This window comes from Chlamydotis macqueenii, chromosome 1 (genome assembly GCF_036417535.1).
Source record: "Chlamydotis macqueenii isolate bChlMac1 chromosome 1, bChlMac1.mat, whole genome shotgun sequence".
NCBI lineage: Eukaryota > Metazoa > Chordata > Aves > Otidiformes > Otididae > Chlamydotis > Chlamydotis macqueenii.
The window spans coordinates 59,964,529-59,976,586 of NC_141556.1; the positions used below are offsets into that span (position 1 = coordinate 59,964,529).

Sequence of the window (12,058 nt, forward strand, 5' to 3'; positions counted from 1 at the left end):
CCACGGGTACCGGCTGTCTCGACCGGGCTGCCCCAGTGCCGTGGGAGGCGGCTGTGGCACACGGGGACCGGCGGGGGGCTCGACCCTGCATCTCTGGGCCTCGCGGCCTTGCACCCTGCCCGGCCTGAGGCAGGGGTGCGGGAGCGGCAGGGCGTAAGCAAGCCGGGGGGCCAGTGAGAGCCTCCGACCAGCCGCGGAGGTGAAGGAACCGAGCCGCCTCCCCTCAGACGCCCCAGCCGGATGCGCGGAGCCGGCCGGCGGCGGCACCGCCTCTCCCGAGTAAGGGCCGCGCCGCGGCGGGGCGCCAGGGGGCGCCGGCGGCCGCCCCGCAGAGCGCCCCTCCCCCCCACCTTGTGGAAGAAGTTTGACCCTCGTCGGCTCTTGTACGCCGCCTGCTGCCACTGAGGCAGCCTGACCCTCGGCGGCCGCCGTCGGTTCCTGCCGTTGGCCGGGTGCTGGCGGCCGTGCTGAAGCGGAGCCGCTGACCGAGCGCGCCGCCGCCATGAGCCGCAGCTACAACGATGAGCTGCAGTACCTGGACAAGATCGACAAGAACTGCTGGCGGATCAAAAAAGGCTTCGTGCCCAACATGCATGTGCGTTGGGGAGCGGCTGGGCTCAACGAGGAGGCCTTGGGTGCCGGGGGGTGTGGGGAGGCCCACCTCGCGGAGGGGGAAGGGGACGGGGGTCCGTCCGGCACGGTGCTGGCCACAGCCCCAGCCTGGTGCCGGCCGCTCTGACAGCTCTCCCCGCAGGTGGAAGGCGTTTTCTACGTGAACGACCCCCTGGAGAAACTGATGTTCGAGGAGCTGCGCAACGCCTGCCGCGGAGGAGGTGCGTCCGCGGGGAGGGGGAGCGGGGCTCGGCCCTCCGACCCCAGAGGGGTCTTCACACGCTCCTTACCACGGCCTCGGAGCCCTCACTGAGTGCCCGGCTCCACACCACGCTGTCCACGGGCCCTGAAGGGACCGGAGTGTAGCAGGAGAGGTGGGGGTGGGCTGGGTGCATGTCCCGGCTGGTGGGTCTGGAGAGGCAGCAAACTGGAATGAGTTTTTTCACCTTGCCAGCCACTGCGGCCTGTGAGCCACACGCCTTGCCAGCCACTGTGAGCAGCACAGGGGTGTCACTTGCAGCTGTAGCGTGTCCTGTGCCCAGATCAGAGGGGTGGGCACAGGCTTGCTGGCTGCCCTCTGTGCTCCAGCGCATTCCCTGAATACTTGGTCTCATTTAGTTTGGTGAGGGCCATAGCCCAAGCCTCTCTGTTTTGTGCAGAGCTGGATCCAGACCTGACAGCTGAGCTGGTGGTAACACACTTCAGTTGTTAGCACAGATCAGTCTGCATTGGTACTAACACAGCAGAGGACTTTAGCATAATACCTCATTTAATGAAACTGGAGATTGTGCATAATGCTAGGTGTTAATCACCAGATTAGAATACTTGGTGTTGGTTGACTTGATTTGCCAGTGTTTGAGCAACCTCTTTAGAAAGTTCTTCATTGCGGTTACCATGGTAAATTATAAGATTACTTACCTTTTTGTTTTTCTTTTTTTTCAGGTGCAGGTGGCTTTTTGCCTGCTATGAAACAGATTGGGAATGTGGCTGCACTACCCGGCATTGTTCATGTGAGTAATTGTTCTGAAAACTTGCTCTTTTTCTGTTCTTGTTTGCCAAGGATTATTACCTTCCAAGTAGAGACTCCACTGTGAGAAGGGGTATGAACCAAAGTTCTTTCCGAGACAAGAGTATGTGTTAGGGGCCTGTCTCTGAGTAAGGAACGACTGCAACGGCAGGCTGTAAAACTAAGTCGTCAGAAAGGGAACTATCCAGTTACTTCATTGACTGCCCTTTGACATGAAGCTTTTGTAGCATTGCTTTATACTGTTTCAGTTTGCTTGAGCCACCTTTCCCCCACTGCTCATGTTGTCTGTTTGTTGTTTTTGAGTTGCCTCTGCTGACCTGGAATGCATGGAGAAGTGAGGAGAGAGCAGGAGGTGATATTGTTATCTGTATTATTTGTTGCTGTCCTAATGCTGGTAATGAGCTTTCCCATGCACTTAACACTCTTCCCTCGCCTCCTGCGTTTTTGGAAGTGAACCATCAGATACAATGTTGCAGGAGGGAAATACTAGGCTGGGTCACTTTTCAAGAAGCACTAAGTACGTTGTGGAAATGATCTTTTTTGCGTTCAATATTGCATATATTAATAAGTAACAAATAATGGAATTTTCTTTTTTTAATTGTTTCTCTTGGTGACCTGGCAAAAGTTTTGAATTTCTATCTGTAGTAAAAGGCAGCTCTGTTAAAATGGCCAACCAAAAAGACAGTAAGGTAGATTAGTAACAACCTGTTAAAATGGGAATTTTGTCTGGTAGTTTGTAGAAGAAATGTTACAATCATCTCTCTGTTAAAATCTTCACTTTTTTCTTTCCAAACCAAGAGGTTTCTTGGTGATAGTAAGGAGAGGCAGAAGCAGCACGTAATCCCACTGAAAAGTACTGTTCTTTTTCATGTATGGTAACAGTTTAACACACAGTGAAAAGTTCAATTTCTAACAGCTTTCTTGGTTTAGGGACTTTTTTTTTTGTTTGCTTAAATAGATTGTGGAGTACTGCTTGTGGTGTCTTAATCTATATTTGCCAGGCTAGCTATACTTTGGACTTGTGGAACTGCATGGAAGCATGCCCTTGCTTTCTTTAGTTAGTAGTAATATGAAAAAGTTCAATGAAAAGAATTATTTTATAAATTAAAATGACACAACTCCTCTCTTGTCCTATCCTATCAGGATATCATCTAAAAGGATTACTTGTTCCTGCCTACAGGGTGCAGCCTTTGGTCAGCGTTCGATGACACAGCTAAGAAGGGAAAATGCTGACTGTTTTATGATTCCATTCCGTCGCATTGAACTCTTCCCTTGTTACATTTACAGTATTTAAATATTGCAGGTGTCTCCAGATGGAACTTGGTAAAGATGAACTTCACTCATATGTCTCTGCTTAGTGCTACTCATAAGCTATTGCCTGCCTAAGTTTTGAATGCAAGGACTCTTGAGTCCAAGAAAAAGCTAGGTTAGAATTCAGTTTGAGATCACAATTCCTGTGTTTAGGTGCTTAAGCTCCTCTTGAGTTTTCTTGGGATCAGGTGAGCAGAGCCAAGAGAGCTTCTCAGCTGACTAGCCACCAGATGTTTGCTTCAGAGTGAGATCTGCTCTCTGCTTTCTTTGACTGTTTGTCCTGTAACCGCAGGAATTTAGATACTTACCTGAATTGATCTGTTTACTTCATCTACATCTGAACATCTATTCTCCTTTTGGTATATTTGTTTGCAAATGTGACAGCCACTGCCACAAGCATAACCACAATGACTCTGTGCAGCATAGAGTTTCATAAAACTTTAAAATTTCCTTAATTCTCTCTTCAGAGATCAATAGGCCTTCCAGATGTCCATTCTGGCTATGGGTTTGCCATTGGCAACATGGCTGCCTTTGATATGAATGATCCTGAAGCAGTGGTTTCACCAGGTAAGGATGCCCTTGTGTTTTTGGCTTGGACTTGTGATACTCCTTTGTTTTGAAGGGAGAGCACAAGACTTTGGTCTTGGGTTTAGCTAGATTGATAAAGAATTTACTGTTTCTTTGAGCAATGTTTGAAAATATCTTTTGAGAATATTTCTACACTGTATTAAAAATGTAACCTTAAAATATGTCTATCTTTTTAATAAAACACCTAGGTCTAGCATCTCCTAGGTCTGGAGATGCTTTTGTGGTTGTCATGAAGCATGATATTCATGTTTCAGGTTTGCTTCAGGCAGTTCCAGTGTTCCTGATTGACTCAAATCCCAGATCTATTAGTATGCTGTCCGCACTCTGACACTAGTTAATACTAGAACTTTCATACTAAAGGTGGCATGATTGGTCTTTCACATTGTGCCTTGCCCTGCAATATTTATTTTTATTAAATACTAAGAGTTAAGCAAAACACTAAGCACTGAAGTTTAGTATTCCTTGTAAGTATTTATCACTTATTATAACTAGTTATTATTTATTGTAGTGAGGATTCAAAAAGGACATGGTTTCAGGGACTTGCTTTTGAGAACATCTTACATCCAGGAGCAATGCTAAGATCTGTCACTTTTCTTCTGCCTTTAGGCAGGCATAAGAACAGGAACATCCTCTCTACTTTCTGAAGACAGTATATTTTATAGTTGCATCTGCTTCTCTTTGTCTGCTTGCTGAAGCAACTTTGTAAACACAGAGCTCTGTAGGCAGTTGTTCAGCTATGTCTGTAGAGTATATGCTCAAGACTGAAAAAAAAGGAGTTTAAGAGTTTTCAAGTTTTTCTCCACAAGACTACATTTTTGAGGGTCTTGAAATCTGAGGCTTCATGTAAATCTATTAAAATGAAGGTTAATGCAGTTCTGCTTTTTTTTCCCAGTATTGTGTCAGAAAGGATGTGCAAGATCACAGCATTCAGTATATACTCCTTGTCAGCAGGGACACTGATAAAGATGAATACTCAGCAGGTGCTCACCATCAGCACATTTTATGAACTCCATGGCTTTTTCTGTGCTTCTAGGTGGTGTCGGATTTGACATCAACTGTGGTGTCCGCTTACTACGTACAAATTTGGATGAAAGTGATGTACAGCCTGTGAAGGAGCAGCTTGCCCAGGCTATGTTTGACCACATTCCTGTTGGTGTTGGCTCCAAAGGTGTCATCCCCATGAATGCCAAGTAAGAGAATGATTTTGTGCATACATCATTCAAGGAGACATCTCTGGTGTTTATTTTGATGAAAGATTCATCAGTGGGAGACTTTAAGAAAGAAAAAGCAATTCTAAACCTCTTTCCATTCTTTCTGCATATGTGCCTCACTAGGAGGACTGGCATAATCATCAGTGCACAAGTCAGCTGTTTCTTCCCCCATGTAAAACCCTGAAATAACTAAAAGTTCTTGAAGGGTTCTAATTTCTTCTGACAGAAAACCTCCATGAATGTAAAGGTATTTTTTGAAAGGGATGAGAAAGAAAATAGGATATTCCCCACACAGCAAAAAGGAAAAACGAATTACCTCTCTGAAGTGAATATGTTTGTAGAGCTTGATTTTCATGAAGTATTAAGAAGTCGGACTTCTCGTTAGGGGAGTTGGGAGCTGATCATAAAATCATAGAATAATTTAGGCTGGATGGGATCTCATGAGGTCATCTTGTCCAACTCCCTGCACAAAGGAGGGCTAACTCGCAAGGCAGATCTAATGACAAAAGTTGCATGAAGTTGCTCAGGGCCGTATCCAGTGGAGTTTTGAGGCTTTCTAAGGGTAATACTTATATAGGTGTTTGATAATTACAGGGATTTGGAAGAGGCACTAGAGATGGGTGTGGACTGGTCTCTCCGGGAAGGCTATGCCTGGGCGGAGGACAAGGAGCACTGTGAGGAGTATGGAAGAATGCTGCAAGCTGACCCCAACAAGGTCTCCTCAAGAGCAAAGAAGAGGGGCTTGCCTCAGGTAATGTTTTGTTTCAGGAGGACTGTGAGTGCTCCCAGGGTTGAAATGTATAGGTTAGCATGTAGTTCTCTAATTTTGCATCTGTTCTTTAAACTCTGCCTAGCATTTCTGGGCACATGGAAAGGGTGGGGCCATTTCTGAATAATTATTGACAGAACTTTAACAGAGGAAAACGATACTGGGCACACCAAAGGTCCCTGGGGCCGTCAGTTTTTCATCAATTAACACCTAGTATTGGAATTCATGTTTGGTGGCATTTCCCCATCCAGATGTTGTTTTGTTTTTAAGAGACAGGCAAGTTATTCTGCAACTTTTCTCCTTGTTTGCCCAGCAAATTAATAGCAGGGCGAGAAAGGTTATCATAATAAATAGAACTAGCCCATAGCTTTGAATAACAGTTCAAGGGTTGATTTAGTTTCTATACACAATGTCTCAATGCTTTGGGTGCAATACTTCTGAAATTGCCATACTAATGCTACCACTTGTAAAGCTTTCTTTTATATGACTTCTTGAGTCTTATGAATTGTGGTGCTGCAATATTACAGCATTCTAACCTGAAAATAATCTTATGTCCTCAGTTTTCGCATTTGCCTTGCAAATAAGTGATCACCTGTTATGAAGTTGGAAAAAAATTGGGCTTGGAAATTGAATATCTTACTTTAATCTACTGAAAGGTTGGAAGTACCTAATTAACAGGATGTTGCAACATCCTTGTAAAGTTATAACCAAGTATAAGACTATATGTCTGGCTTGTCTATACAAATTGAAAATGAATTCTTGGTATTCTGTACTCTTCCCGTCTTTCAAATAGGCCTAAGTAAGTTGGAAAAAAGTGGCAGCACGGTCTGTAAATCCTGGTCCTTTTGTTTAATTGCAGTCTTGTTCCAACAGTAAAAAATAGTTAAAAATCCAAACAAAGAGGACAGTGATGATGCTACTGTGTTCTACTTCCTTTCAGTTTATATGACTTTGATTTTTTTTCCTCAAAAAGGTTTGGTAAAACCAAAACCTTGCTGTAGCAGTTTTTCATATTGCCCATATCCCCATAGCTCTCCCCTGTGCTCCCAGAGGCTGTTTTACTAGCATTGTCTCATCAGTGTGTTGTGATTGGCAGCTGGGGACCCTGGGCGCAGGAAATCATTATGCCGAGATCCAGGTTGTGGATGACATTTACAACGAGTATGCTGCCAGGAAGATGGGCATCGACCACAAAGGGCAGGTGTGCGTGATGATCCACAGTGGCAGCAGGGGACTGGGCCACCAAGTTGCCACAGGTATGATCTGACTGGCGTAGGTACATGGAGTGAAGCAAACTCTTCAGCACGGTCTTGTCATTGACAGTAAACTCCAACAGCAAAGAGCATTTCTGATAGTGTAACGGCTGAGTCTGTTCTGAGTTGCCTTGACAAGGGTTGTCTGTTTGCAAACAGTTGATAATGTTCTGCCACAGATTTGCTTTTGCATTTGAGAAGAAGCTGTAGGTTTGACCATCGGACAGATGAGTTTTGTTTTAGAATATAAATTATAGACACCCATATTAATCTTGCCAATTTGAAACAAAATTAAGAAGTTATTTGGACTTACTGTGTTTATTTACCAGATGCATTGGTGGCTATGGAAAAAGCTATGAAACGGGACAAAATCATAGTGAATGATCGCCAGCTGGCATGTGCCAGGATTGCCTCTGCAGAGGGACAGGATTACTTGAAGGGAATGGCAGCTGCTGGAAACTATGCATGGGTCAACCGCTCTTCTATGACTTTTCTAACAAGACAGGTAGGAGCAGAGTTGTCTCTGATGCAAGTATTTTGGTAGACATCTGCTTTATCCCAGACATGTGGAACACAGAGTAGCTGCAGTATTTAACGTAACTTTCATTTTTGTGCTTCTTAAACTGTGTTTTCTGAAGAAACTTACACAAAGCTGCAGACCTGGCAATCCATCTGAAACCTCTCAACATCACTGGATTGTACTTGCAGAAGCCACTTAAAAATCCCTTGAACTGGAAGAAGAGGATACCAGAAAATTATTTTTACATTACTGAAGCTATCTTTTCAGAGTTGCAAAAATTTTTCTAGTTGATCTCTGACTGAATTCCAGCATTAAAGCTGGCAGTGGGCAGACAAACAATCTAGACAGTCCAATTCTGTCACACCCGGAACTGTTGCATTCAGTTCCATTGTGGCTGAATTTGCCTGAAGTTTCTTACGTGCCATGGCAGGTGTTTATGTCACTGCCTTATCAGTAAGAAATACTTTCAAGCAAATTTTTTCCTCTTAATTCCTAAAAATATTATAACTGCTCTGTACATGTGAAAGATTTATCTTCTTGAATTTGACATCCTGATTTGCTCTCTTTTTAGGCCTTTGCCAAAGTCTTCAACACAACCCCAGATGACCTTGATATGCATGTTATCTATGATGTATCTCACAACATTGCCAAAGTGGAGCAACATGTAGTGGATGGAAAGGAGCGGACTCTGCTGGTTCACAGAAAAGGATCAACCAGGGCCTTCCCTCCTCACCATCCTCTTATTGCTGTCGATTATCAAGTAAGTTTAGCTGTGAGAGAAGGAAATCAGGAGAGAATTCTGGATGAATCAGACTATTTTAGGGTCGCTAGCAGAGATTTAAATGCTCCAAGTTCCTTTTTTGAGCTAAAAGCACTGGAACCCTAGCAGGATGACAATATTCTGCTTGTCTGTGTGTTAGATCTTTGGGACACTGAGCTCCCTCTTCTGCTCCACACCCACAATGGTTGGAAAATCATGAAGGAAAAGAAGTGTTTCATACTTAGGACAGGCTTCAGTGATTTGCCTTGTCTCTCTGTTGGACACAAGTCTTTTGATCTGCTGGTCTGTGTCTTTCAGTGCAGTTAGTTCTCCAGAATCCCTGATACCAGGCACCTGAGGCAAGCAGGGGTGCTCTGAGGGAACGTGAACCTGACCTTCTTTTCTAGAGATACAGTTCCTCTCAGATTTTTACTAAGAATGAGGTTTTTAGGCTTTTTCTTGGTGAATTAACACTTGTTTGCATCCACAGCTGACTGGACAGCCTGTTTTGATTGGTGGGACTATGGGCACCTGTAGCTATGTTCTTACTGGCACAGAGCAAGGCATGACTGAGACCTTTGGAACTACTTGCCATGGAGCTGTAAGTCAAAAAGTTATTTCAGGAAGGGATTGGAATTGGGACTGTCATCCAGAGAACAAGGTTGTTCAAGGGTCTCCCAGTGTGTGATTCATCTATCGGTCATAGAAGTAGAGAGGTAGCCTTGCCACAGTAATCACAGCCCAGGAGGATGGGAAACTAGAAGTCCTCTGTCGCTTTGTTTTGGCTACTACTGCAGAAAATTTAGGGGGTGCTGCTTTATACAAGGCAGATGTTGAGATGATGATGTGGAGAATGAGCTCCTTTTACTAAATTCTGATATCTCTGAGCTTACAAGAAGGACTAACTGTGCTGAGGCTGTCTGTATAAAACTCCTCGGTAGTTAGAAGAAGGTGTTTCCTCCTGTTATTTACAGCATGAGACAGGATGATTGGTTGAGGAAGATAGCTAGCTTCCAGTAAAACTCAGACTCCTGAGCACTGTCTGATAAGTGGTTTGGACACTTGCAGACTAGTATGTTATGCACATGGAACTTTCCTAGCCATTGTTCCAGATGTGGGATTTTGCAGAAGCCCATCACCTAAAGTCTAAATTAGTTTCCCGTTGTGTGCCTTACTGAAGTCTGTGCTTTCAACCTTCTGTGTTTACTTATAATGCAATAATGTTTTTCTTTAATAAGAAAGCAGTTTGGAAAAAAATAACTCTACAAAAAATATAACTAACAAAACTGCTGTCTAGGGTCGTGCACTATCTCGAGCCAAATCTCGACGTAACTTGGACTTCCAGGATGTATTGGACAAGCTGGCTGACATGGGCATTGCCATCCGTGTTGCTTCTCCCAAACTGGTCATGGAAGAGGTGAGTTTAATACTTCATTATCTGAAAGGGAAAAGGGAGTCTTGCTCCTTAGCTGAATGACCCTCCCTGACTTAACTTTTTGGACATTGCTAAATGGTCACTAGTACTCCAAATATACAGCTTGCGTAGTTTCTGATAGAGCTATGCAATCTTTTGGAAAATAATGCGAAGTCTTCCCTGTCCCTAAAATCCTGCTGAAAGGGGAGATGCCAGTTTGACAGGTTTTGAGGGATGTAGTTTTTTTCCTCTTCTGCCTGGCAATAGGGATAATTACTGTTAACTCTGAGAAGTCCTTGTGTGAGCATCACAAAAGTACTTATGTTTTATGGATTGTCTTCTTGAATTATGTTCTCTCAGCTTTAAACTTACTTTACACTGCAGCTGCCATATAAATTATTAGCAGTGTATGAGAGATCTGCCTCTTTTAAGATGAATTCCTATATTTGCTCAGCTAGAAGAGAACTCTGAATGGCTATAAAATTCTGAATGACTTCCAGTTCCTCTGCATTAACATGATAGAATGTTTTTTCTGTTTATAACCTCACTCATAGAAGCATGTTAATCACTTGGAACTATGCTGTTATGGGTGTTGGTGTTGTACAAACATGTTGATCGCATTAGAATCTCTACTGAAGAGCAGCTTCCTTGTCAGAATGCTGGAGGGAGAAGCTCTAGAGTTCAACCCTGATTCCTGTCACTAAGGGGCAGTGAAGATAAATCTTAAAGGCTATCTGTAAGGAGGGAGTTGGAGTGACTTCCTGCCAGATAATGAGGCTTGACATTCTTGTATATTTGTGGACTGGATTATCTGACAATATAGGGAAAAGTGAACCAAAGTAGCTAGTATTTTATTTGAAATACGGTGAAAGCTTATTTGGAAAGCTAAGTTTCTCATCGATTTCCTGGATATGTAAGGTGGCCAAATTGTCAATATGTTCACCTACTTCTACACCCTCAATTCATATGATTCTATTTTTGCAAAGAGAAGAGGGGTTATCAAAAACCTACATCTAACTTCCTGTGACTTTGAGTTGTTTATTTTTTTTTTTTCTCCCCTCTCTTCCCCCTGCAGGCACCAGAGTCTTACAAGAATGTGACAGATGTGGTTAACACCTGCCATGCAGCTGGCATCAGCAAGAAAGCCATTAAACTGAGACCTATTGCTGTTATAAAAGGCTAGGAACTGACAAGGCATCAGAAATGCACCGACATCTCCAGGCCTTACGCAAAACTGACTAGAACCATCATCTTCCCACACCTCTTGGACTCTGTAGGATGCTCAGAGATCACATCCATGTTCTGGAAACACAACAGTTGAGGATACCCCTATTTTCAACCACTCCTAGGCATAATTATGCCCCCTCCCCCTGCTTCCTTGTTACATGGTGCTCTTTTCTTGTGAGGAAGGGGCAAAGAAATAAGTAAGTCTTGGGTTTTATTATGCAGTCCCTTCCCCATTTGCCTGATGATTCCACAGGCAGGACTTCAGGCTTGCCTGACTTGTCAGTAATTTCTGTGCTGCAAAGACCCCCTCCATCAGCGAAGACAGCGTATGAACCAGACCCGCTGTCTCCACACCTGCGTGCCTGGAGCTCTTTCTACATATAGAAGTACTCTGATAGGCAGAGTATAGTGCTTCTGGGCAGGGAGAGGTTGCTCTGTTTGCAGCTACCTTTATGCATAGTCTATATTGTTGCATGTTTTGTGGCAATTGGGTAAGAAATCTGGAGTTGGGAGCGGTCTCCCGCTTGGGTTGAGAGGGACTAGCTAGGCTTGAGGCATAGTCCTCCCCTCTTCCCCAACCCTCTCCCATTTAACAGAGCACCTGGTGTACTTGGCTCAGTACAAGTAGGTGTTCCACAGTCTTCTGGAAATGCTAGTAGGACTGAGTATGTTGCTTTGAGAGGGTTGGTTTACCTAGTAAAAGTTGTGACTTAACAACCTACAGATGTGCTAATCAACATTTGGCAAAGTCCTAAGCATCTAAAAGCTGGATTGGATAATACTGCTTACAGTGTCCTGCAGCTGTGATTTAAGTGAGTCCAATTGCAGGGTCAGACCCAGTATGATGTGACTTCTGATGTTCCTTTTACATTTATTAACCAAGACTGGAGGGGAGACTGACCATTCCCACTGGATCATTTTGGGATTTACAAATAAAATGGGAAGATGGACACTGCAGTGTGTCTGTGTCATGTGTATCCTGTGGCTAAAATGTCTGTTGTCCACTTCTAACTACACATATGAGCTTGAAACCCATCACATTTTGTGACTTCAGCTGATGGATCTTGCAAAGAAATGTGCAGATGACAGAATTTCTTGCAGGATACAAGAGAAGGGCAATGCAGTGCTGTTTTCTCAGCTTGGTTATGATGAGAGTGTGATAGCTACGATTTATCTTTCTCAGGGCCTGCCGGGTTTACCTCACTGGATAGGGGATGGAGCTTGCCTGTATGCAAACACAAGAGGGCGGTTGGAGGAAAATAAAACCCCAAAGGAAAAGTGGAGCCCTGCCAGGGACTCATGTAAAAGGAGCAGATTGTGATTGATGGACTCGAGTGCCTTTTGATGAAACATCCCTTTAAGTTTA

General features: G+C 44.0%; 1 protein-coding gene across 1 annotated transcript; it reads left to right on the forward strand.

The window, feature by feature from the left end:
* The first annotated feature begins 380 nt into the window (after positions 1 to 380).
* Positions 381 to 11,644, forward strand: RTCB (RNA 2',3'-cyclic phosphate and 5'-OH ligase). The gene is made up of 12 exons (XM_086753836.1): positions 381 to 595; positions 755 to 833; positions 1,555 to 1,622; positions 3,418 to 3,517; positions 4,572 to 4,728; positions 5,344 to 5,500; positions 6,615 to 6,774; positions 7,101 to 7,276; positions 7,863 to 8,051; positions 8,542 to 8,652; positions 9,349 to 9,468; positions 10,541 to 11,644. The coding sequence occupies exons 1-12, from the start codon at positions 503 to 505 to the stop codon at positions 10,646 to 10,648; spliced, it is 1,518 nt and encodes a 505-aa protein (XP_086609962.1). The 5' UTR covers positions 381 to 502; the 3' UTR covers positions 10,649 to 11,644.
* Positions 11,645 to 12,058: the final 414 nt, after the last annotated feature.